This window comes from Amblyomma mixtum, chromosome 10, assembly GCF_055824585.1.
Source record: "Amblyomma mixtum isolate Tamu chromosome 10, ASM5582458v1, whole genome shotgun sequence".
Lineage (NCBI taxonomy): Eukaryota > Metazoa > Arthropoda > Arachnida > Ixodida > Ixodidae > Amblyomma > Amblyomma mixtum.
The window spans coordinates 55,631,521-55,659,302 of NC_143021.1; the positions used below are offsets into that span (position 1 = coordinate 55,631,521).

Sequence of the window (27,782 nt, forward strand, 5' to 3'; positions counted from 1 at the left end):
TCTGGGTTTGGCATTTTTTCCATGAGTGTACACTTTTTGTTCGTGCTATTTCTGATGTATAAAGGCAGTCCTTTCTGAATAAAAAATTCAAGTTGTTATTCAGCGCCGTGTTGTCCCATCTTCCCCTGTGTCTGTCTTTCGCGCTTTGCCAGTACGACTGGTACAATTGAAAACCAACTCGCCCAGCTTTCCATCCTCCAGTGGTAATGGTAACAAAACAGTATAAACATGTCTTAGCCTTTTACTGACACAGCAGTGGAAGGGGGTCAGGGAAATTAAAACAATTTCCATTATTTCTGCATTAAAAGAAACCAAATTTGGCACAGATATCCAACCTTTTATGCTAATTTCAAAATTGCATTTCCTTTTCGGTTAATTCATACAGTTGTTAAGCAATAACAATTAACATCCCAGTGAAGTCATTTCCGGAGAGTTAACTCCTTCATTACCGTAGGAAAAGAGGTAACTTCGGTGACGTGCGTAAAACAACTGCACACCTGAAAATTTGCATTGATGTAACACGTCATAGTGCACATAATAGAACTCGCTTTTTAAGAGAACTGGAATTTACGTTTTGTGGTTAATGCCACACACAACCTTCTTTCGCTTATCTTTTCTCGCTAAATTGCACAAACGCGACAACTTGCAAGGTGCAAGTTGGTTCTCTTTCTCTTGTCCCGTCCTTTTTTGCGCAGTTATTCTTTGTTCTCTCCTCAGTTTCTCCAGATTTCTGCTGTCTGTACCTGAAAAGCATCTTTATTTGTCAAAATAAGAGACTGAAATTGCACTCGCAACAAAAATACCAGGGGCAATTAAGGAACTTACGTACTGCGAGTAATGAGAAGGCATTGCAATGCAATCCCGATTCTATTCCAGTCCTATTATAATTCTATTCCATTCCTTTGTAGCTGGTGCAGTTGTAGGTACTATTACTGGTCAACAGTTGGTATTTTCCTGCCTTTGATGATGTCACACCGTTTCGACCAATTGCAACTCTTGTAACAATGCCACGTTTTGGACGACGTTGGTGCTCCATGCAAGGCGCTGGTTTCACAGGACACTAAGCGGTGCTGTCTGTCCCTGAGCATCGTAAATCTACACCAGGGGCCTCCCAAGGGCTCTCAGAGCTAACAAATTGGACAAAAGTGAGAGCAGGCTTCCATATCGTGAAGCGTTCTCAAAGCGTGCGACCCTGCCACTGGGTTGTTTTTTCTTGGTTCAAGTCATCGTGGAATAAAGTCGGCCCATTTTGCCTGAGCCATGCTGTACAACCTTGGTATGAACACGACAGAGGCTCTAAAAAAAAATGGCCAAGGATAACAAAGAGGGTTCAGCTTAAGTTAAGGACAACACAGCAAGTTATGGAAAGAAAAATGATAGGTGTAACATTAAGAGATCGGAAGCAGGCAGAGTGGGTGACATAACAAACGCGGGTTAATGACATCCTAGTTGAGATCAAGAGGAAAAAGTGGGCCTGGGCAGGGCATGTAATGCGAAGGCAAGATAACCGCTGCTCCTTAAGGGTAACGAAGTGGATTCCAAGAGAAGGCAAGCGTAGCAGGGGACGGCAGAAAGTTAGACGGGTGGATCAGACTAAGAAGTTTGCGGGGATACGGTGGCCGCAACAGGCGAAGGACAGGGTTAATTGGGGAGACATGGGAGAAGCCTTTGCCCTGCAGTGGGCGTAGTCAGACTGATGATAATGATGATGATGTGTAGTCAGTCACTAAACAAAGCAGGTGAAAGGAAAGGTAGACATTGAGTTGCCCCAGGAACCCGAGGGCTTTGCAGGACCCAGCTAAGAGCCCCTGGTATACACTGCACTCCCAGCCACATGCCTAGGTCAAACGGTGGCATGGTCGTATCGCACCTAATCACTCTGGTTGTCCCACGTCCAAGCAGTGAAACCAAGCTTCACTAGTCAGGTGATTGGTGCGCTTCAGCCTTGACTGCTGCTGCACCAGAGAGCCACCGCCTAACGTGCCTGCCTGCCACATACACATACGGGGCTACTCACATCCGTAGAAGGCCCTCGAGATGATCTGCTTCTTCATGGTGTCGCACAGAAGCCGCAACGACTGCCTGCACAGAGGTGACACCCCCTGCAGCTGAGCACGCAGCAAGCAGAGATGCCACGGGAGCAAATGCGCCGCCACGCTTTGGTCAGCTCATTTCAGGCTGCATTTTTTTTTAAACTGGTTTTCGCGCCTAAGATGCTCTGAAATTTCCAAAAACAAGCTCTTTGAGTTAGGACAGCACTTTTTCAATGCAGCATTGTCAGTGGTGTGGCACATCAGAATGCAACTAAGATGTGTAATTAGTAGGCTGGTTAACTAAACTGAGTAGTTAACTTTTAACTACTACTGTTAGCCTCCCTATTCATAAGTAATATCCACATCACTTTTTAGAGTTTCAAAAACGCATACCCTCGGTGGTGTGGCCCTACAAATTTTGGCTATTTCAACTAGTTACGTACACTGCAGTGGTTGCTTTGGCTGCAAGCTTTTCGAAAGAGCATGACTTTTGGTGTGATGAAGGCAAAATTGGTTGGACCACAGCGCCGAGGGCAACTGCATTTTCGAAATTCTAGAAATTGATATGGCTACAACTTACGGTGGGCTACATGCCTCTCACTAAATAAATAGTTAACAAGCTTACCATTCGATATCAGTTCACCAGCCTACTAATTCGGCCATCTTAGCTATACTCCGATATGCTACACTGCTGACAATGCTATGCCGAAAAAATAGCTCTTCCAACTGAAAAGGCCTATTTTTAAAAAATAGAACATCTGAGGTGAAACACCCAGTACGCACAGGGACAGCCCACAAAGAGTGATGCCAGGGCGCTCTCTTCAATGGCAAGGGCCATCCAATGATGAACACAGGGCTGGGGCCATATTAGCATATAACACCGCGTACTATAAGTTTACCTTTTTTTTCCCCCACAAAAGTGGCCATCTGAAAATGAGAGGAGCCAAACTATGTGCAGACGAAACCTATCTTCATGGTTTAAAGTATTTTCGCCTCAGCCACGGGTAGCGTGCACCTTATGCTGGAAGCTTGCTCCACTGAGCAGCACACAGCTCTAAGTGCAAAAAAAAGAAAAAATAAAACGTTAAATTGTACGCAATTCTGTTCTACAAGAAAAACTTGTAGTGCATGCTGCTGTAGTTATTTACATGTGCCGGCAGTTGCTTTCAGTGCATAGCACAACAGCCTGATAACCTCCAGAGCAATTCCAGAATCCAAAACTACAGGCTGATAGCCGTGTGGTTCACCAGTCAGGATGCACACGGGTGTGGAAGGCATGAAAGATGCGGCATTTTATCGCCTTCGATCGCCATTTGCCTCAGACTAATTTTATCACCGCACGTTTGTTACACTGTGATACAGTGAAACCTCGTTAATTTGCTCCCATTAATTCAGAAACCATGATAATTTGGACTGCCAACATGGTCCTGGCCAACACTCTTGTAACTCCATGGTGTCAGACAGTATTTAATTTGGATGCTGCGGGGCTCACACCCAATGTCACTGTACGGACGACACAGGTTTTCCAAAGGATCTTTTGAACACAGTGGCAGAAACATTGCTGCAAAGGATTAAGAACCAAGATGTGAAAATGGCTGAGTGGACAGAAACTGAACTGAAAAAATTTGAGGTGATGCCATATGTGCATACAGTTTCCCACAACATCAAAAAAGCTGATGTGAGGCAGGGTGTTAACATCATCTTTTCTGCGGCATGCAAACTTATACGCCTTTGTTCATGTGTTGTTTGCGAAGGCAAGATAACCGCTGGTCCTTAAGGGTAATGGAGTGGATTCCAAGAGAAGGCAAGCGTAGCAGGGGGCGGCAGAAAGTTAGGTGGGCGGATGAGATTAAGAAGAACTGTAGTTTGGGCTAGCTGGTTCATGATCCAGGAGGAAAACGGCGCAAAAAAAACGTGGACAGAAGAGAGACAAACACGACAGATCAAGAAGTCCTTGGGGGATACGGTGGCCGCGGCTGGAGAAAGACAGGGTCAATTGGAGAGACATAGGAGAGGCCTTTGCCCTGCAAAGGGCATAGTCAGGCTGACCATGATGATGATGTCTGTGGCAAAACCAGACCCATGTGTGTGACCTGTGTAGTCATTACATGTGCAACACTTGTGGTGTATAAGGTTCCCCCGACTAGTGAAAAATTTTACATCAGCCAAACAAGCCGGTGTAACACTGACAGGCTGCAAGAGCACCACAACTCTTTGAACCCCTTGAAGGAGCAGACCTGCCTCGCCACTGCCGGGATTGCGGCTGCTAGTCTTCTAAGCAGAGGCAAGGGCAAGATGGAGCACGAATTTCTCGAAGCTTATCACATCAGCATGCAAGGGGATAATTCCATCAGCACGTCGTCTATCCCTTCGACGCAGAAGCAAATAAGTTTTTTTTCGTAACGGCGCTAGCGCCTTGCATACCTGCCAACCATCATTGGTGGTGTGTGACTTAGCTGTAGTACTGCGCATACATGGCTGGTTTTCTTGGGAGACGGCCTTGTTCCAATAAAGCACAGTTATTAGCCTCACTGGCAGTGTGTGCCTCATCTCTTCCTCTGTCCTTCGTCGTTTGATTGGTTTATTTGTTCAAGACCAACTCTCCTACAGCGAGCAATAGTGCTTATATTGCCGTCAATCTTTGTAATGTTTGTTAGTTCAATCTTCAAAGCTGCCAGCACGCTGCTTTATCACTTTGTGTTGCAAGAAGCGACCAGATTTATCTCGATTGATCGCATCCAGGCGGAACTGATTCTATGTTGTTCTAGAATGTTCCAGTAACTTTGAATGCTTTATCTCAGAAGTTCGCTATCAGCTATAAATTCAGCACGGCCGAGAGCGACGGGCATTCTGTTCGAGGACCGCCGAGCACACCTGTTGCTATGCCAACGCAGAGTCATTCAATTCTTTATGGGCACAAGTCAGCCCAAATAAAGAGTTCCGCTTCAAAGACATCCGCACTGTTTTCCTGTTCGCCGGACTGCAGTCATCACTACATGACATCTGGTGGAGGTGCTGACCTACTATATCCAGCTATGCCCCTCACGATGGAACCTGGTGCACAGTCAACGCCCGTCGTGCTTCGCCAGCCCCGGGAGCCACCCACTTTCCATGGAGAACCACACAAAGATATAGAAGACTGGTTGGACATGTATGACCGTGTGAAAACCTGCCGAGAATGTCAGCAACGAAAGACCCCTCACACCCAACCAGCAGAGTTTCTGAACCCCATTGAACCCCCCTCAAGGCCCTTTCAGCAGATCGGCATGGACCAACTGCTTGGCCCTTTTCCGAAGTAGACATCTGGAAATAAGTGGATCACTATAGCGACCGACTATCTGACCCGCTACGCCGAGGCAAAAGCCCTACCGAACGGAACAGCAGCAGAAGTCGCCAAATTTTTCGTGGAGAACATTCTTCTGCGACACGACGCCCCCGATGTGCTCATCACTGACAGAGGAACAGCATTCACGGCGGAACTGACGCAAGCCATCCTCCATTATTGCCAAACCAGCCACCGGAGAACAACTGCATACCATCCGCAGACCAACAGACTGACCGAGCGCCTCAACAAAACCATCGCCGATATGCTCGCGATGTATGTCGATGCCGAGCACAAGACCTGGGACGTCATCTTGCCTTATGTAGTCTTCGCCTACAACACCGCAGTGCAGGAGACCACCCAGATGACGCCTTTTAGGCTAGTCCATGGCAGAGAGGCTACGACCACGCTCGACGCCATGCTGCCGAACGTTACCGAGGAAGATAACGTCGACGTCGCCACCTACCTTCAACGCGCAGAAGAAGCCCGAAGACTTGCCCGATTACGGATCAAAGACCAGCAGCGGACCAACGCCAGACGCTACAACCTACGAAGACGCAACGCGGAATACAAGCCAGGAAACCGAGTCTGGGTTTGGACGCCCATTCGCCGCCGAGGATTGAGTGAAAAGCTTTTGCGCCGTTATTTCGTCCCGTACAAGGTTCTTCGTCGGCTAGGTAAATTGGACTATGAAGTCATTCCTGACCAAATGACTGCATCCCAGCGACGCCTCATACAACCAGAAGTTGTCCATGTCATCCGCCTAAAACCGTATAATGCGTGTTAAAGGACGCTGTGTTTCCACACTCAGTGTTTATTTTTGCACAATCAGTTTCATTTGTTTCTAGGCACCTTAAGTTTTAAAGCATCGGGTCGATGCTTCTTTGAGAGGAGAGTAATGCCGCAAATCTTAGTACTTTTTGTTTGTTCCTTCTTCAAAGCTGCCAGCACACCGTTTCTTGTTCCTTCTGCAAAGCTGCCGGCACACCGCTTTATCACTTTGTTTATGATGCAAGAAGCAACCAGATTCATCTCTATTGATTGAATCTGGCCAGAGCTGCTTCTACATTGTTCCAGAATGTTCTAATAACCTTTAACGCTTTATCTCGAAAGTTCACTATCAGCTTTAAAACCAGCACAGCCGAGAGCAGCGGGCATTCTGTTCGAGGACCACCGAGCACGCTTGTTGCTACGCCGCCACTGAGTGATTCAGTTCTTTGCGGGCGCAAGTCAGCCCAAATAAAGAGTTTCGTTCGGAAGCCAATCTCGCTGTTTTCCTGTTCGCTAGACTGCGGTCACCACTACTTGACAATATTGCACGATGTCATATATATGACGTCAGAGAAATGCCCATGCGCCTCTTCTGTCTGGTAACGGCAGGCGTGACGAGGTTTGGAAGGCCCCGGTGCCAAAAAATCATGCGGCTAAATAGTTTTGGTTTCCCTTTTCCAAGTTTTACTCTGGACCCCAGTGAAATGGTGGCCCAGCCGCTCATTGACAAGCCAGCTGAGTCGAGTTTTGTGCAGTGTGTCACTGGCCTTTTCATTTCGAAACCTTAAGGCATCTTGCCGTTCTGGCACCAATGCGTTTTTCTCGGTTTCACTCGCATGGTTTCTCCGTAGTTTTATTGGTACTTTTACAGTTCATGCGATGACAATGCTAGTGAGGAGACTTCACTACTACCACATCACAATGAAGAAGCCTCAGACACCTCCACTATTCATATCCTGGAGCAGTCCTGTGTTAACTATCCCGACAGTATGCATGCAGTATGCAACTAACGTTATTCAGAAAAATCTTCATTGCTGCGCAGTTTTCACCCCAGAAGCAGCTGACTGCTGCCATGGGTTTTGCCAAATAAATTTACTACGATGCGAACAGTCTGGCAATTTTAGGGGAACCGTTCGTTAATTCAGACCTTCGAATAATCCGGATATTTTTCCTGGCCCTTTGAAGTTCAAATTAATGAGCTTTGACTGCACAGTGTGCTCGGCACGGTGTGCACGCCACAATGCCATTCTGCATTCTTCTGGCATCCTGAAAACAAGTATGGAAAAAATTTCTGCGGAAATAAGCTCTTACCGATAGATGCGATCATAAAGAAAATCGCCTCCGCCAATCCAATTGAACAAGCACACAGGCTAGGGCGCTTCTGGACAGGAAAAAATCGCGTAGTAATTGTAAAATTTGCGCGCTTCAAGGAGAAATCAAGGATTCTGTCTGTGGGACCGAAGCTCAAAGAAGTCATGTTCTGCTATTCGTGATGATTATTCTGCAAGTGTGCGAACAGCCAGGAAGATGCTTTACAATTACGCTCAAGGAAGAAGCTCCAACTTGAAGATCAGATTCGACAAGCTTGTCATGTATGACAGGCAATTTAGATACAACCCAAACACGAATTCTGTCGAGAAAGTGCAATTATAGCCATTGTCGCCTGCTTCCAGGCCCCCTCCACGCCCCCCCCCGCCACAGTCCGCATGCGTGCATCACTTCGCACCGACTTATCAGACATTAGCCGTCCTACTAGCCAACATTCGCAGCTATCTGCCCAAGAAAGACGCTGTAGAAGCCTTCCTAAACGATAGCGGTACAGATATAGCTATACTTATTGAGTCGTTGCTAACCTCGGACATTTTGAATGACCAGCTTCTGAATGATGTATTATCGTTTACGGTCTACAGGCGTGACAGAGTGGGGCGGAGGGGGGCGGTGTACTTGTTTTGGTGAAATCGAATGTGCCATCTTTCTCCCTTTTAGCGACCAGCAATCATGAAATTGTTGCTATTATAGCTATTATCGCTTCCTTCTAATACAATCATTTTAATTGCATGCTACCATCTTCCTGACTGCAACATTTCATTTCTTGACGAACTGTATTCAATACCACTGGACCTCAAGGCCCGCTTTCCCTGTGCAACTTATCTACTTTGCGGCGACTTCGACTTCCCTGATATTAACTGGTCGGAGTTAACTGAACATAGCGCCGAATCGAAACAGTTTTTGGATTTTGTGCTTACTCTCAACCTTACTCAAAAAGCTGACGGACCAACTCGTCAAAACAATATTCTTGAACTTGTTTTTCCTTCTAACCCCGAATCTATCCAGTCATTACCATGCATTGCGGGCTTCAACGATCATTGCTTCTTATTGTTCAACTTATCTGTGGCCGTTGCTACTTGTCAACCATCAGTCAAGTATTACCATCACTGTAGCAAAGCAGACATTTGGGCTAGTTGGTGTGAATTCATGGTGGAAAAAACAGCGCAAACTTAGACAGAAAACAAAGAAAAGAGGGGAGACACTACAAGCGCTGACTCGCAACTAAGGTTTATTAGAAAGAACAGAACACAATATATACAAAAACCACCCACGACTGTGTACGTCATAACAGAATACGTGCAAGTGTGCAAGATAATCTAAACAGAAGCATCGCGCGTGTGCACCCGGTTATTTAAGTACCTAAATTCCAATTCTGACAAGGCCACTGAAGGATCACTCACGCACCGTTTGCCGGTTTTTTCGGATAAAGAACGCTTACAACAAAACATGTGGCGCCTTTCATTCCTTGCAAAAAGGGTGTTGTATATCGGTTGCCACTGTCTTGCGGTAAGGTGTACATCGGGCAAACGGGGCGCTGTGTAAATGTAAGGCTCTTTGAGCACCGCAGCCTACTCGGCAGTGACTCACGAGACAACCTTCCCGCACACTGCCGGGTTTGCAAATGCACACCCCTTTTCCCGAAAGCTGACGTGCTTTTTTTCCAAGATAAGGTGACCCGGGAGCTGATGGAAGCGTTCTTTATCCGAAAAACCGGCAAACGGTGCGTGAGTGATCCTTCAGTGGCCTTGTCAGAATTGGAATTTAGGTACTTAAGTAATCGGGTACACACGCGCGATGCTTCTGTTTAGATTATCTTGCACACTTGCACGTATTCTGTTATGACGTACGCAGTCGTGGGTGGTTTTTGTATATATTGTGTTCTGTTCTTTCTAATAAACCTTAGTTGCGAGTCAGCGCTTGTAGTGTCTCCCCTCTTTTCTGTGTTTTCTGTCTAAGTTTGCGCTGTTTTTTCCACCATGTATTACCATCACCATCATCAGCCTGACTACACCCACTGCAGGGCAAAGGCCTCTCCCATGTCTCTCCAATCAACCCTGTCCTTCGCCAGTAGCGGCCACAGTATCCCCCGCACACTTCTTGATCTCATCCGTCCATCTAACTTTCTGCCGGCCCCTGCTACGCTTTCCTACACAGTCGCAAAGCCAGCAGTTAGAGGCCAATGGAGATCGTACTGAAAATGGCGCTTTTAACAGCCGATTTCACAGGTAGACCCCACATTTTGACATTGAATTTAAGCCTCGGATCCCGCAGGCCATGCTACAGCACCATTCACATCAAAATTATGGCAACCAGTCCCTCTCAGTGTGGACAACAGGAGTAAATTGCAGGCCAGTTCTTAAATGCAATTCTCTCAGCGATAAATGGGCATACACTGCTGCAGGACTAACATCAAGCTACTCGGAGAGAGATGGGGAATCAGTTTTCACTCGGCCGCAATAACAACTGTGGCTGCACACATCACTCACCCTTGCTGCCCCCGGGTCAGTTCCTCCTCGGGCGGGGGTGACTCACTCGAGCGGGAGGAGGACGAGCGTGCCTCGAGCAGACGACTCGTCCGGGGGGTGGTTCCTCCACTGGCACTGCCGCCCCCTTCCAGCAGGTCCTCTGCACATCCAGAAGAAGGCATTGTGTCCCAGTTAGCCCTGCCCAAGCTTAGCACATCTTCAAACCTCACCTTCCCTCTTCTTCCTGTTTCGTGTCAGTTAATTTCCACCAGGATATCATGAACCTGAGTTTGAACGACAAGGGCTGCAGTTCCTGGCTTTCTTCCTATCTACCTAATGAGTACCCGGGGGTGGGGAAATGAGGGATACGTATCAAAGAGCCAAGAAGGAGAGTAAACTTTATTCAATGAGAGCAGTATGGGTCGCTCTTGGTTTCTTTTGTCTGTTCCAGGCCCCCCGGAGACAGACACTGCACAGGTGCATTCTGTACAGGTGAGCTGGACAAGCCCACCTTCCAATGTGGGCTTTGGTGCGAACGCACTGCTGGGTATGGAATAATGTACCTCCTTGCTCACAATGAGGACATCTATCCTGTCCTGTGCCAGTTGCAGCCGCCATATCCCCTCAAATTTCTTAATCTCATCCGCCCACCTAACTTTCTCCCACCCCCTGCTATCTGTTTGCCTTCTCTTGGAATCCACTCCATTACCCTGAAGGACCAGCGGTTATCTTGCCTTCACATTACATGCCCTGCCCAAGCCCACTTCTTCCTCTTGATCTCAACTACTAGGATATCATTAACCCGCATTTGTTTCCTCACCCATTCGGCCCTCTTCAGATCTCTTAATGTTCCACCTATCATTTTTCTTTCCATAGCTCGTTGCGTTGTCCTTCACTTAAGCTGAACCCTCTTTGTTAGCCTCCACGTTTCTGCCCCATAGGTAAGTACCGGTAGGATACAGCTGTTGTATACTTTTCTCTTGAGGGATATTCGTAAACTGCCATTCATGATCTGAGAGAACCTGCCATATGCCCTCCAGTCCATTCTTATTCTTCTAGTTATTTCCCTCTCATGATCCGGATCTGCGGTCACTACCTGCCCTAAGTAGACATATTCTCTTACTACTTCTAGCACCTCGCTACCAATTGCGAACTGCTGTTCCCTTGCAAGGCTATTGAATATTACTTTGGTTTTCTGCATGTTAATTCTCAGCCCCACCGTTCTACTCTGCCTGTCTAGCTGATTGATCATGCTTTGCAGTTCTTGTCCTGAGTGGCTTAGCAAGACAATGTCATCAGCGAATCGCAAATTACTCAGGTATTCTCCATTAACTCTTATCCCCAACTCTTCCCATTCCAGTCCCCGGAATACCTCCTGTAAGCAGGCAGTGAAGAGCATTGACGAGATCGTGTCTCCCTGCCTGACACCTTTCCTTATTGGAATTTTATTGCTGACTTTATGAAGGACTATGGTACCTGTGCAATTTATATATATTTTACAGTATTTTCACGTAACACCCTTCTACACCCTGATTCCGCAATGCCTGCATGACAGCTGAGGTTTCCACTGAGTCAAATGCTTTCTCGTAATCAGTAAAGGTTATATACAGTCGACGACCAAAAATTCGGACGCCTGATTTTTTGGACAAGCTTGATTATTCGGACTTTTTCGCGGCCCCGCGACATGGCCCATAGAGCCGATGTGTAAGAGCGCTTGAAATTTCGGACCCACCGCAACTGACCACCCGATTTTTCGGACCTCGTTCGCTCTCGCCGCCAGTACCCAAGCCGCCATATAATGTGTACAGTGGAACCTCATTAGCTCAAACTGCAGTAGAGATAGAAAACTTGATTAAACAAAATGAAATTCTAGCTTAAAGGGAGCCTCTTAACTTAAGATGCTGAAATTCTGCGCGAGTCGGCACATTGCACTCGCATGGTTTCGAATTCGTACTGTTCTTGAATGGCTTCCGCCGCACGAACTTGATCCACAGTCTCAGTTCACGGAACCCATCTATGCCGACTCTTTCGTCCCGAATACGGAACGCGAATACAATCGCGGAGCGCTTGATCGCGGAGGCTACGCGCGCGCCGTGGCCTCCGCGATTGAAGCGCGCTTTTGCTGCCGGAGCAGATCACGGCGGCCACAACACGCGCACAGGAGCTTCCAAGTGCCGTCCATGGATGGCGCCTGAGACCGTGATCATCATCCTCAACTTTTTTCTCCGCCGCGATTTTCCGCTACTCACATCGGCATCAGTATCGCCAGCTCCAGCCTTTTGTGGCTTGTTAGCACGTTTGCAGTAATAGTAGTGGCTGTGGCTTTCGCGTACTGCCGCCGAGAGTTGCAGTTTTAGCACGATGGGCAAGCACCTTAATAGCTACACGGCTGGGAGTTAGCTCTCGGACACGGCAAGCGTGCGGCGGGCAGGGAATTCGACGTGGCCGATAAGTGCGTCCGATGATGGTGCAACCAAAAGAGAAACACAAGCTGCAAAAAGCGCGCTTTCCGAGGCAAGCCGTGCGAGTTTCCCGAACTGGAAGAAGAGCTGCTTTGTGATGGAAGTGCGGAACAACAGCTATGCGTTGACAGCGAACATGCTACGCGGCTTCTTTGGATGAGCGTGCGCGAGTGACGACTGAAGGTAGAATAAATGTCGCTCATTCCCTGGTTGGTGTGTTTTTACTTAAAAAAAATATTTTTTCGCACATCGCGTGTATGGGCCGCACCCTGAAAATTGGCCCTCAAATCGGGAAAAAAAAAAAAAATTGTGGCCCTTATGCGCCTTCATACGGTATGTCGCGCGACGAAATTAGTCATGGGAAGCTTTAGAATGTGTGCAATACAACTGGCCGCTTCCTCCGGCATATTGGTAATAAGTTCGTGATTTTTTCGGTGAAATTTGATTTTCCGGACTGCCTGATTTCTCGGTCGTTTTCGCGGTCCCTAGTGAGTCCGAAAAATCGGTCGTCGACTGTATAGAGGTTGGTTATATTCTGTGCATTTCTTTATCACCTGATTAATTGCGTGAATATGGTCTATTATCGAGTATCCTTTACGAAAGCCTGCCTGATCATTTGGTTGACTAAAGTCCAAGGTTGTCCTGACTCTATTAGCGATTTCCTTAGTAAATACCTTGTAGGCAACGGACAATAAGCTGATCGGTCTGTAATTCTTCAAGTCCTTGACGTCTCCTTTCTTATGAATTAAGATAATGTTAGCGTTCTTCCAAGCTTCTGGTACTCTCGAGGTCACAAGGCATTGCGTATACAGGGTGGCTAGTTTTTGTAGCACAATCTCTCCTCCGTCCTTCAACAAATCTGCTGTTACCTGATCCTCACCAGCTGCTTTCCCTCTTTGCATTGCTCCTAAGGCTTTCTTTACTTCCTCCTTCGTTACTGGCAGGATGTCCCATTGGTGTGCTCGACTGCCTCCCTCAGTAACTCGATGATTACATTCGCTACTGTATAGATTTGTGTAGAACTCTTCGGCTAATTCAACTATCTTATCCATATTGCTGATGACATTGCCCTGTTTGTCTTTTAGCGCATACATCTGGTTTTTACCTAGGCCTAGCTTTTAACTACACTATTATAATTACAGCCATAATAATTGGGCTTGACTGTATTGCTATTGGCTTCGAAGCCCAAACTGAATACCGCATTATTCACTCTGATATTCGAAACACTCCCCTAGTTTCAACCAATCGCGAGTTTTGTAATGACGCCACTTTTTGGGCGATTCTGGGTTTTCATGTTGATGAGCATCTAATGCTATCACATTGATAGGCCTCACCCTCTCGTCTGCAACGCTATTCTTCTAAAACACACTTTCAAGGCAATGAAGCTGACACAGACCATGGGAAAAAAACGTGCTCACATCGACGAGGCTGACATAAACACTGGTCGTGTGCACCTATATGCAGCCACACTGCAGGCCCTCAGAGCATGTGTAGAAGACTTCCTGAATATAAATCAGTTAAACACGGTGACAGAAGCCGACTGGCATGTGACAGGTACAGCCAATGTTGCCTACAGTCAAGACAAAAAAAAGTACAGTAAAGTCTCATTGATATGATCCCTGTTCATACGCTTAAAATCACAGGCAATAAAAATGTCGTACAAAGTTACACTGCTTCTCTTCTAGTTAATGTGTCCCCGGACAGCACAATTTACTGTCTTAGTGAAACAGCGCAACGGCACAAGGCCAAGGGAAGAAGAGGACAAACACAGCGCTGAACTGACAACAAATGTTTATTCCGGATGCTAACAGCATATATATACTCTTTTGCACCTTAGAAAAAACAAAGAAACAGAGAGCAGCAGAAAGTAAAGATATGTCAGACCAACTCGCCCACCAGTTCATATTGTACAATTTACTGGCTACTATGTTAAAATTTCGGTTCATTCTGGCCGTATCATATGTTAAACAACTAACTGCAAGCATGCAAACATTACAACAGGCCGAAGGGGGGAATGCAGTCGCAGTCTCCCGCCACGGTGGCTTTTCTGCACTGCCTAGACGCAAAGAAGTGAAGCGCCAAAAAATTTTGATGGCAGTTTAGCATTGCTAAGCACAAAATATTGTGCAAAAGCAGGCTTTTTCCAGGTGGACACCATAGACATCTGTTGTTGCTGCCAACGCCCAGGTGTGCTAACCGTCTCAAGGCAAAGTGAGTTGTTCCAGGCTCTTCATGATCGTTTTAAAATCTCAACCATGTTACTCACCTCCTCTAAATCAAGTCTAACTATTTCATCGTCATTGCCAATTTACCCAAACAACACCGGCGAGCTATTACTCAAGTGCAGCGTTTCTGCAACAATAATTGCAATAACTCGGACTTGTGCGACATTTCGGACCTTGCTGAGGAATCGTTACGTACCTCATAGGAACATGCACATTTTCACTATCGATATTTCGGACTCTGTGGTGTCCAAAAGTTCGATTTTTCGCACTAAAATAGACGGCAGCAATACTGTGGAGACCGTTTTTCAACTAAAAATTCATTTATTCGGCTTCATAAAAAAGACGCAAGCCAGCATAGCTGTCGCAACCAACCGGTTCCCCTGCCGCTATGAAAGGCGCCATCTTGAATTTAAACGGAGCCAATAGCTTGGACAGGCTTGGCTATTTGTCCTTTATGGCTGCCAGTTGAGATAATGGCACGCTCTTCATTGCTATCGAGATGGCCTACAAAGCCTCACGAATTTTTTTTTAGAGAAAAAATGCCGCAGTATCTGTCTCGCACATCTCGGGAGAGTGAGTGAAGAAAGGAAGAAAGAGGTTCCGTAGTGGAGGACTTTGGAATAATTTCGACCACCTGGGGATCTTTAACATGCAATGACATTGCAGAGCACACAGGTGCCTTTTACGTTTCGCCTCCATCGAAATGCGGCCGCCGCGGTCGGGTTCGCACCTGGGACCTTCGGCTCAGTAGCTGAGCATCCTAACCACTGAGCCACCACAACAGGTTCAATTGCATTGAAAAGCTGCATTGAGGAATTGGACAAAACAGCGCAATGAAAGACGAGACAAGAGACAGCGCTGGTGTTTGTCCTTCTCTTTGTCTCGTCTTCCGCTGCGCTGTTTTATCCAATTCTTCAAACATGTACCAACCAGCCCGTATTTCGCCTCTTCTGAAAAACTGCATTGTTTGCAGCATGACCTGCGGCCAGATAGCACTGTCTGGTATCGTGACATAGAGCAACTCTATCGAGATGCGAGGTGGTGTGAACATGATGAAACCATGACTGTGGCTTAGATAGTCTAATACCCCTGTCACATGGACAGTTTCAATGGCTATTGAGTCAAAAGCCTTAGAAAGTCTCAACCGAACTGGAAGACGGTGCATCGCTGCTATGCGGCGAATTTCAATGGCCACTGAACTGGTTCATGCGTCTTACGCCAGGCTCATGTGGTGCCACAATCGCATGTGGTGCCACAATCGCACAAATAACAAAAATGTTTTTATAAAACCTAACTAAATGTTGAAATACAGTTTTTTTGCAGTCATAGGAGGTTTTTAGTTATTATTAAAGGCAAGTTGCGTTGTCTTGGAAAGACTCAGCATTTTGTACGACCTGTTGTCGCAATTTTGTAAGGCTCTGGCTATACTGACAACGCTGATGTTTTCGGCTTCTGTGATGGAGCCCATATTTACTCGCGTAATAGGCGCACTCGCATAATAGGCGCACCCCCAGTTTGGTCGCGAAAATCAGATTTTTTTATTTCCGCGCATAATAGGCGCACCCCGAACTTGGCACTGTGAACAGTACTGTATTTACACGATTGCAAGCCAATGCCTCCCCACCCCACAATCTTTATTTTAAAAGTTTTTGCTGAAAATATTACTAGTCCTCACTAGTGCTGCTGCCGTCGCAGATGCTGCTGACCCACAGCACGTATAACCACATCGCGTGGAACAGCCACACACAGTTTTCAGGGATGCTCACTTTAAATGTCTGTTTGGAACGCTTCATCAGCCGTAAACCTTCCCGACTTAGGACCCCAAAATCCATAGCGATAGGAGTCGCATACGAAAATTTAGGCACGGCGCTGTCGCAACTGCCGCACTTCTCGTCCACGTCAAATTTCCGGCCTGCAGCACGCTTGCCGTGTTCCGAGATCTAACTCCCAGCCGTGTAGCTATTAAGGCGCTTGTCCGTCGTGCTAAAATAGCAACGCTCGGCGGCAGCGCAAGAAAGCCACAACTGCGATGAACTAACAAGATACGACAGAAACCAGCCCTTTGACAGCCATAAAAAAACTGGAGCTGGTGATGCTGATGTCGATATGAATAGTGAAAGCTCGCGGCTGCTCGCGGCGGACAAAATGTTGATGATGGTAAGCTTGACCTTGGGCGCCATCCGTGGGCAGCGCCTGGAAGCTCCTGTGCGTGTGTGTGGCTTCGTAGCCGGAGCTGATCGCGGAGGCCACGGCGCGTGCATTTCGAAGCCTATTCCCGCATGGATTGTGGAAAGTTAGGGTGCGGCGCTTACATGGATATTTTTTTTTAAATTATTTCCTTCGGGAAAACAGGATGGGGCCCGTACATGGGTGCGTTTATGCGGTATGTTCAATTTTGCAAATCGAAAAATTTCTGAAAATTTTACCCCGCATAATAGGCACACCCCGAACTTGGAGCCGGATTTTCTGAAAAAAAAAAAAAAAAGTGCGCCTATTATGTGAGTAAATACGGTAATGCGCTTTAAACCAGACCGATACAATTTTTGAATTATTGTGCAGACTAATACTTAAATGCTTGCATTAAATTTTGAGAGAATAATGTTCGTTCATGTTCATGTATTGTGCATGAAAGTGCACGTTGGCGCCGCTTGAAGCAATGCTAGCAACATTGGGCAACCCTCGAAGGCTTTCAAAATCTCAATAGAGTTGCGCGTTGCTCCGTTGACTAAATAGACTACTGCCTCGATGGCCATTAAAACTGACCGTGTAGCAGCACTCAATCGCCTTTGAGTCGATAAGACTATCAGTTCGAGGGCCTCCAAAACGGCCGGCTGACAGGGGTGTAATATTATCTCTTGCAAGTGGAACATGAAGAGTGGCAAAGTTCGTGATCTTTAAAACCGATTTTTCGCAGGAAGATTATTGTTTTTGTATTTTGTAAGTTCATGGATTTTTCAGACTGCTCGGTTATTTGGACCATTTATGAAATTATCATGAAACTTATGAAATCAACAGACCACTTGGGAGAGAGCACAGAGCAGGGACCCTCACCCAGGGAGTGTGGCCGCAGGGAGGCCATGACGCGGAAGACAAAGTCCGTGCTCCCCTCCTCCTCCGCCTCCTCCTCCCCCTGGGTGGCCCTGCGGCGGCGCAGCCGGGGAAACACCTTGCCTGCAGCACACAAGGACATTCACACTGCACACATCTGCACACCACAACTGAGCGCTGCCTGGTCACTCGTGCCAGCTGCACCTTTAGCTGCCGACAAGTAGTAACGTGGAAAGCAGGGCAAGTTGAATCTTATTCACGATTTAGTTAGCGCCAAAAACGAGGACCAAGGTAGGAGAGAAGACACAACACGAGCGCTTTTTCTCAACTAAAACTTTAACGGAAGAACACATGACGTATATACCCATCTCGTGAAGAATATCAAAAGAAACATACATGATAACATCAAGAAAAACCTTAGGGGGCGATACATCTGAAGAGTGCTGGGTAACATAAATGGTGCAAAGGCAGGAAACTTCATGGTCACAATCACGAAGAGCAAACCCAAATGCCCAAAAGAGTGATTGTGGCCATGAAGTTTCCTGTTTTTGCACCACTTATGTTACCCAGCACTCTTCAGATGCATTGCCCTCTAAGGTTTACCTTGACGTTATCAAGTATGTTTTCTTTTGATTTACTTCACGAGGTAGGTATATATATATATATATATATATATATATATATATATATATATATATATATATATATATATATATCATGTGTTCTTCCATTAAAGTGCTCTCTCCTACTTTGCTCCTCATTTTTGGCACTAACTTCATCATGAATGCCAACAAGTGTTACCAGTGATCGTTTGCGCTGCGTCTCATAGTCTGTGTCCCTGCGGGTCAACACGACAATGCTGGGAAAATTCCACAAGCAGCCCTGTGCCTTGGGTGCCCTCTGCGTGATGTCAATGCCCAGTTTCACTGCATAAAGTTGACAGGGGCTTGCACAAATCAAGGAACTTGATCAGCAAAGCAAAACCTAGTAATAAATTTAAGAGGTTGACCGGCCACCCTTTGTTCGACGTTACGTGGAACCATCCTACTGTTAGTCCCTTCATTTACTGAGCGGTGTGTAGCCCACCGCAAGTAATATTCATGACAGTTTTTTGGTCTTTCGAAAATGCAGTTGCCCTAGGCACTGTGGCCCAACCGATTTTGGCTACATTGTGCCAAAATACATGTGCTTTTGAGAAGCTTGCAGGCAAAGCAACCCCTCCAGTGCACATGTAACTCATCAAAATGCCCAACCTTCGTTGGGCCACCGCCCAAAAAAGACTTAGAGTATTTATGCAAGTTTGACAGTACCAGTTGTTGGGCGAGTTGGTGTTCACTGATCATCAAAGGGTTGAAGTATTTGAAAAAATATTTGACTGAAAAAAATCGTTATTTCCGCTGACTTTGCAGCTACAAGCCAAAGGTTGCGAGTGTTAGGGCATCCCAGTGAGTGCCAATTCTGTCAGCTTGTCTACATACTCCATTTCATGTATAGCAGTCAACGCTGCGGAGGCTGCAGAAGTAGTGCACCGGCAATGCCATATTAGACAGGATTTGTAATAAGGGAGTATCTACTCATTGACATCCACCCAAACGCGAACTACGAAGTTTCTGAGAAAGCTGTTTAGCTTTCCTTTGTAGCCTTATGGCTGCGCTTGGGTGGATGCCAATGAGTAATTACTCCCTTATTACAAATCTACTCCACCTTGGGGGATTCCCCTAAATATTTGGCCAACACTGTTGCTCCCATTTCGAGTTATTGATCAATTCGCAATCACTTTGTGGTTTGAAGTTTCACATTATACTCGAAATTGAGCAAGAACAATCGATGTTTTCACTCGTGGCAAAATCTGTCTGCACAAAAATGGTGGAGAAAGTGCTGCCTAGCTCACTCTTATGTGAAATATTATTTACTGCATTCGCTACATGGTACAAAAAACATTGGCGGGGGCTTAGCTTTGGTTAAGCCTGGTGGGTTGCGAAAGCAGGTGTTTTATACTGCATATGCAGTGCCTCTAGTAGGAAGAGTGTGGCGCACTGTGCCAAGCGGCCGCCGTTACCCGACGAGCCGAGTTGGTAGCCTGTCTCTCGCTCCTGGTATGACGTGACGCTGTGACCTCACTAGGCATGGTATGACGTCAGGGGTCATTCTAAAGGTCTAACGTGCGAAGTGGCTGCCGCTACGCGAAAGGCCGTTCTTGGCAGTAGTACTGCTTTCGCAATAAAAGCAACTTATTTGCAACGAGAAGGGTGCTCAATCTGACATAAATAACGAAGTCACTGTCAAGTGCTCGAGTTTCTCAGAAAGAGCTGTGAGTCTGCCGCTCACACAACTGTGTACGAAGCGCCTGAAAGGGTTATTAAGATTCACCGCGACGAAATGCGTGCCTGCAGTACCATCACCTGTGCCGCTCTGCTGGGTCCAGAGGGGGGGGTCCAGCTGTCCGTTGGGCAGCAGCCCATTCTCCAGGCAGGAGAGGAAGGCCAGCAGGTGTCCCCCCCGGGGGAAGTGCATGGGCGGCCGCTGCACCCCGTCCTGGCCCACCAGCACCAGGGTGCCCCCCGAGTCACCCGCTGCACACCACACCACACATTTATTACCTGCATCGCCTGTTTCAGGCATTACAGCAGGGGGGGGACATCTTCGTAGTAAGAAAAATCACATCGAAATCACATGCGCAAAACATGGTAAAAAGCATAATTTGCTAGCAGTGAAACAACATTTGGTGGCAAAGTATTCCAGTCTCTAATCGCACGTGCAAAAAAAAAGAATAACGCAAGACGCCACTTTTAAAAGAAAGTTCACAAACTTTCAGAGAGTGGTCACGCCTTTTTGATATACATGATCGAGGTCTTATGAACAGATCTCTACTGATACCGGTTTTACAGTAGTACATATTATGAAAAAATTTTAACCTCACATCTTTCCTGCACTCCTTCAGCTCCTGCCATTCCAGTTTGGTTTTAATTTCTCGCACACTAAGATTTCTGCTCCAATTAAAGTGAACAAACCTCACTGCCCTGTTTTGTATCTTCTCAATTGCATCAACAAGTTCGGCAGTATACGGACCCCAGCACACACAAGTATATTCTAATAACGATCAGACATTAGTAAAATATAACTTTTCTTTGAAACTACTTCCAGGCCAGTGGGGAAAGCCAGCGGTACGTGGATGTACAGAGAGCGAGAAAAATCTCTGGACCACGTGTACTGTCCAGAGACTTATTATTCACCGGCTGCGGACTACAGTCGTGGAGGTGAAAGTCAAAACCCTGTTCTTTCGTCTCCACAAGTGGTCTTCAGCTGGCAGCTTATAACAAAGCTATCTGCTTCAATTAAAACGAAACACATGGTCCAGAGACTTTCGTGCCCAACTGTACGCTCCCACTGACCATTTGTTACTGTGCTCATCTCTCCTGTACACGAGTGCTGCACACTGCCCCCTGCTTCTGAACATCACTGTCATCGCTAGCCACAAAGAGCCCTCCTCTCCTGTGTCCTCTCCACACTTGACTACTTGCAAGCCATCCGTTCTCCACAGTGCACATCCTGTGATAACCCTTTGTTTCCAGCAACACATGCACCGTTGCCCTCAATGATGGCATGCAAAGCAGAACAAACTAATACTCAATTTGAATTAATTGTAATAAACCCACTCACATAACAAACCTTTCCCCATCCCCGCCCTCTTTTTGTTTTTCATCTTCCAGTAACAGCATAAAAACACAGACGGGACACATAGAACGAGAACACACAACAGCGCTCGTGTCTTCTCATGCTATGTGTCCCATGTGTGTTTTTGTGCTGTTACTTGAAGATGAATAACCAACAAGCCCAAGCTGCTGTTGGGGCCCTTTTTGATGTTGTTGAGAATTTACTTTTTTTTTTCTTCAGGCATCTTGGCATCTTAATGGAGAGCAGCGCAGACCTTCACAGCATGCCAAGATACTGGGCGCCAATAATGTCATGGCAGGTGCATCTTTTGAGCAGAGCTCCAATAGGGGTGGCACGCTCGGTGAACTTGGCAGACCACCAAGACACAGTGCACCGTTGACAGCCAGTTCAAACAGGAATGCTATAAAATATCCCCTACACTGAAATGCTATGGAGGAAGCAGAACCTTCAGGGCCAGCAAGTGATTTGGCGAGCTCACGATCGAGAACGAATATGCGAAACTCCTCTCACAGCACAGCTAACACTTAACGTTCGCATTACACACTTGTAACTGTTGAGTAAAACTCTAGTTTGGGTGCGTTGGTTCATGTCAAAAGAAACAAAACTGGTAATGGTGCAAGAAACGAGGACACGGAAGGTACACAAAAGACAGGACTGACCCCAACTTGCAACTGGGGTTTATTGCACCAAGCCTGCCTTTTGTACTACAACAGGCAGTTGTAGTACAAATGGCAGGCCTCCTGTTGTAGTACAAAAGGCAGGCTTGGTGCAAAACCAGTTGCAAGTTGGCGTCAGTCCTGTCTTTTGTGTGCCTTCCGTGTCCTCCTTTCTTACACCATTACCAGTGTTTTTTTTTTGTTGTAACTGTTGAGCAATTCTTTCTTTTTTTAACCTCACATGAAAACTGCACAACTGACCTTCAGGGCTAGTGTTCAGTATGTTTGCTTTATCTTGCCGCAATTGGCCGGTACCATTGGCTATTACAAGATCGTTGAATCATGCTGTAATACAACAATCACCTTTTGAAGGAAACAATGCTAAACACCGCCAACATGAATGCAACTGATGACATGCTTTTGTTGTTGATGACAAAGCTATGATACAAAATTTCAACTCTTGCAAAAGATATCTATCGAAACTTTTTTCCAGTGCAATGAAGCCTGCCCCCAAAGTGACGTAAACTTTTCCGAAAAATAAAGTTGGTTCATTATGCGAGTAAATATGGTAACTGTAAAACAATGAAGCCATTCAAATCAGGCTAATATAAAACAAGTACAGTGGTAACACCCACACCTCCAAAGTGAGAACAAAAAAACGTTGAAGCTAGTGCGTTGAATAAACTCCGCCGGACGGACACAACAGGAACCGCAACCATTTACGGAAGGTACACCCAAGGCTGACAGAAGGCTGACAGTGGTCACAGAGCCGTCAGTCACTCAGAAAAGGACATCAAGTGTGCAGTAGGGACACTCCTTGCCACCAGCTGGGGCCACTCAGGGCTACAGCTGTGATGCAGGCCAGCTTCACAGGGGCTTTGCAATGAAGAAAAGGCAGAGCAGCCATGGACAGCACCGACACTCGCGTTGAAGGTCAAGGCCCATTAATCGGGGACAGCACTCACATGCATGCTGGCTGCCCCCATGGGCTCAACAAGCCCTTCACAAATTTACGGAGCTCCTCAAACAGCAGAAGCTCACTAATTTCAGATTCACCGCACCATATTAAATTATCCAAAAAGAAAAAAACAAGTCCGAAACTCTGCTGCACAAGCTCTATCAGTGTAGAAGTACGGAGATTTGAGCCAGCTGGTGCATGGCAGGACTGAACAGCGCACTCAGGACGAGGACACAGAGAAGAAGTGACAAGACACGAGCGCTCGTATCTTGTCGCTTCTTCTCTGTGTCCTCGTCCTGAGTGCGCTGTTTAATCCTCGATCAGTGTGCTACACAATTATGCTCCATACCAGTCACTGATAAGGGACACTGCGGTGTTGTAGTTCATAGCAGCCAGGGGTCAAAATTTGTTGCAAGCGGCTGGAAGCTGTCAGCTGCGGGTTCTCAGCCCCCCCCCCCCCCCCCCCCCCCCTTCCCTCCCTTTCTTTCAGAGAGACTCCAAGGAGGGGAACCCTCACCTTGTTGGTGGCAGTGGAGGTAGACAATGTCCTCCATGTTGACACTCAGGGCGTAGTCCCAGTACACACTGCGAGAAAACGTCAAGAAGAGCATGGCTGTCCAGGGCTGTGCTAGTGCAACAAGGCAGACACGAAATGACGCTCGCAAAAATGTGTTTGCTACAGACTGAAACAATTCTAGTGACACATATGCAACCATGAGAGACAGTATTCCGCTTCTGTCAGTTTGCGAATGCGGGTGCCCGCAATGAGGCACACCAACCTAGCACCCCTCGAGGTTCAGCAGGGACATCCAAAAGATTAGGAAAAATTTGGTTGGTACACACACACTGGCAATGCAGGCGGTGAAATTAAGACAGCAGGCGACCATAGTTAGGGCACTCAAGTCTGCTTACGTGGAGGAATGCGAAAACATGTCCTCTGCAGTCATCTGCCATGTGGCTTGGTATATATTCCATCGCTGTCCCGTGACTTGGTTTCACGTCACATTACATCACTGTCACGTGACTTCATGACATCTCATTACATCTTGCCACGTGACTTGGTTTCATGTCACACTCATATGATGTCATCACAAATTACTAATCAGTCTTTGCATTAGCTAATTACATCAATTAGGTATGTTAATTGGGGTTAATTTATTGATGCTGATTAGTGTTAATTATGTGATGTCATCATCTTTCTCACAACCCATTACACCAGTCACAAGTTTCCTCTCACGGCACATAACACCAATCACGTGACTTGGTATGATGACTTGTGATGTCACATGGTTTTCTGTGGGCGCGTTTTGTGGACGTGACCCTGAAAGAGACCCACATAATGCTTTCGCATCAATAAGATACCAGGAGAACTTAGGGACAGGTTCAGAACCAGTAGGCACTTAGATGATAGCCTATTCATGCTTACCCAGTGCATAAAAATACCTAGGACAGAAAACAGGCCTCTGTATTTAACCTTCATGGGTATAAGCGGTACATAGGGCAACCTAAATAGGGAATTCCTGTGGAACATATTCAAAGATGAAGGTAGGAGGTCTGTTAGAAAAATTGGTTTGGTTTATACGATTCCAAAAACAGCATACGCACGCCAACAAGAATAACTACACAGAGTGCAACACTGTTAGACATATGCGTAACAAATTTAGAATGCTATATTTTAATCCTTCCGTAATATGTTATATACATAATGCCATGGCATTCGTCCTATCGCCTTCATAACTCTCTTAGTGCGAGGACTGCCGACTCAACCATGATACGCGGGAAAGCGCACTTGCAGAACTTTACATGTGGCCCCCGAAGGGGCGAGTTGAGACATCGCAGCAGGCCAATGATCATGTAAAAATCACACCTACCATGGCGAGCGTTGTCACGACTGGCGTGACAACAATCGAAAGACCCCCCTGTCGCTAGGCCAAAAAATAGTCTGCCGTGTAGTTTCGGTTTCGAGCTTAGACGCTCGCCTGTGGCAGCGGCAGCAGTCGACCCACACATGCGCCAGTAGTCCAATCCCAGCTTCTCGCCGCTCTCAAACGGTGGGTGGCGTGTCCATGGTGGTTTCTTTTTCCTTTTAAGAAGCATTGTCGCCGTTGTGGTGCCAGTGTGTGCGTTCCCGCCTTGCTTATGTTCACGTTGTTCTTCCCTCCGAAATTACCTGATTGCGAGACCTGCAGCCTTCACATTAGAAACAGACTCACATGGGCGTTGGTCGCAGAAACGGCAGCAGTTCCGAGTCATCCGGACTTCCGAATTATGGGGGACGAGGGTCTTAGAACTAACCTTTTTTTTATTTATGGCTAGAATCTCATGAAATTTTGCACACAGATGCATTTTTCTCTTCTGATTCCAAATATGTAGTCAAAATTGAGCTGGTGGTCTTGGACCTTACAAAGACTGGAATGTGATCAGGTTATTTCTTACGCAGCTTTAATTAACTTTCTCCTTGCATTTTGTTGCTTTAACTTACATGAATTTATACCCGGAGAGTTTGCATACCCGGTGACATTCTTCTTTTTCTGTAAAGGCATGTCATCCTGATATACTATGTCGAAAGTAAGAGGTCGGAGTATCTGACACTGCAATTCATTAAGGTAATTGTAAATTGCTATTTATACGTGGCCTAAACAAAAAAAGTAAGAATGTCATTGGGTATGGGAATGCGCTGGCTGTCAATTCATGCAGTTAAAAGCAACAAAATGCAACGAGAAAGTTCATTTAAGCTGTGTAAGAAATTACCTAATTACACTCTAGAATTTAAGATAACTTTTGGTCTAAGACCGCCAGCTCAATTAAGACTACATTTCTGGAATCAGAAGAGAAAAACACACCTGTGTGCCAAATTTCATGACATTCGAGCCATAAATAAAAGGGTCAGTTTCAAGACCCTCGCCCCCCCAATTCCCGTGCACCCGAGTGAGAGTGCCCACCTCTTGTCCTGGCTGCTGCTGCCCACCGAGTCGCCCGAGGAGCTGTCCCCGCTGGCCGTGCCGTTCATGAGCTGGTTGGGGGTCCACTTGAGCACCAGCTGGGCGGCCCCCAGCTGGTGCAGGGACAGGTAGCCCGGCAGGGGCTCCCCCGAGTGGCAGCGGGAGGGCTGCACGCGCACGTTGTTCTTGCCGTAGAGCAGGGTCGACCGGGCATTCTGGTGCAGGGACTCGACGTAGTCGCGGGCCAGCCGCTCGCCCGAGGCAGAGGGGACCCCGCCACGGCCCACCGGGGCCCCTCCTCCCTCCTCCGAGGAGCTCCCACCAGTGGCTGCCCGCAGGTCCCGACGGCACTGCACCAGGGCAGCATCATCATCATCATCATCATCATCCTGACTACGCCCACTGCAGGGCAAAGGCTATGTCTCTCCAACTAACCCTGTCCTTCGCCAGTTCCGGCCAACGTATCCCCGCAAACTTTTTAACCTCATCTGCCTATCTAACTTTCTGCCGCCCCCTGCTATGGTTGTCTTCTCTCGGAATCCACTTCTTCCTCTTGATTTCAACTAGGATATCATTAACGCGCGTTTGTTCTCTCACCCACTCAACCCGCTTCCGATCTCTTAACATTACACCTCTCATTTTTCTTTCCATAGCTCGCTGCGTTGTCCTTAACTTAAGCTGAACCCTCTTTGTTAGCCTCCACGTTTCTGCTTCATAGGTGAGTACCGGTAGGATACAGCTGCTGTATGCTTTTCTCTTGAGGGATATTGGCAAACTGCCATTCATGATCTGAGATAACCTGCCATATGCACTCCACCCCATTCTTATTCTTCTAGTTATATCGCTTTCGTGCTTCGGATCTGCTGCCACTACCTGCCCTAAGTAGACATATTCCCGTACCACTTCCAGCAGCCAGCTACCAATTGCAAACTGGTGCTCTCTTGCTAGACTGTTGAATATTACTTTGGTTTTCTGCATGTTAATTTTTAGCCCCACCGTTCTGCTCTGCCTGTCTAATTCATTGATCATTCTTTGCAGTTCACATCCTCAGTGGCTTAGCAAGGCAATGTCATCAGCAAATCGCACATTACTCAGGTATTCTCCATTAACTCTTATCCCCAACTGTTCCCATTTCAGGCCCCGGAATACCTCCTGTAAGCAGACAGCGAATAGCATAGGCGTTAAGCACGCCTCACTAAAGCTAGGCAAAGAAAGAACACAGGGTGAACGCAAAAGGGTGCCCACATACAGACTATAGAGTGCCGTCAGACCTTAAGACCTCAAGGGAAAACCACAGTTACCATATGTACTGCGAGGGGCTGTACCCTGAACTTGGCAGCCGGTAATTCGAAAATACATCAGCCAAAAGAATTGCTTCACGTCTGCATAATTTTTTTTCCCTCGTGGTATGTTCCACTGGTAGCTAATGGACGATAACTGCCTAAGACATTCCCTATGAACATGGATGTGAGCCCATGGTGCCTCAACCCTGCTAACCCATCCTGTGCGCTCGGCATTCGCCCCACAAATGGCAGAATGTTTTGGTGCACAAAAACAAGAATGGGGTGCACCCACGCTAGCAGCGCATCCCCTTACAGCGCCAGGCTCAGGCAATACATGCCGTAGCAGTGCACCGTTTACCCAGTGTTGCTAGGCCTAGCATGCTTCACATCAAAGACACACTGAAAATGCTTTGAATCTAGTCTCTCATTAATGGTATAACCTCGTTGCCAGTTTACCATCACACAATAGCCTCACATTACAACGAACATACAAGTGATGTGCACAAGGCCTTCAACAGTGAAGTACACGGAGAAGCAGACCAATCAAATGCCACCCAACACTGCTGCTGGTCGCACGCCAAGGAATCACTGCTGTCAGTCAAGTGCCGGACTT

General features: G+C 46.8%; 1 protein-coding gene across 3 annotated transcripts in view; it reads right to left on the bottom strand.

Annotated features, from left to right (window-relative positions):
- LOC149325843 (small G protein signaling modulator 1-like) overlaps positions 1–27,782 on the bottom strand; it is a 106,345-nt gene that overhangs the window by 47,274 nt on the left and 31,289 nt on the right. The window contains exons 7-12 of one of the 3 annotated variants that reach the window (XM_089562655.1): positions 25,887–26,236; positions 23,462–23,529; positions 20,058–20,228; positions 17,659–17,778; positions 9,942–10,080; positions 2,018–2,082 (exon numbers count right to left, since the gene is read on the bottom strand). In XM_089562655.1, coding sequence (XP_089418781.1) covers positions 2,018–2,082; positions 9,942–10,080; positions 17,659–17,778; positions 20,058–20,228; positions 23,462–23,529; positions 25,887–26,236 — 913 coding nt within the window. Of the gene's footprint in view, positions 1–2,017; positions 2,083–9,941; positions 10,081–17,658; positions 17,779–20,051; positions 20,229–23,461; positions 23,530–25,886; positions 26,237–27,782 lie in introns of all 3 variants that reach the window. The other 2 variants (XM_089562654.1, XM_089562656.1) reach the window with 2 other exon arrangements.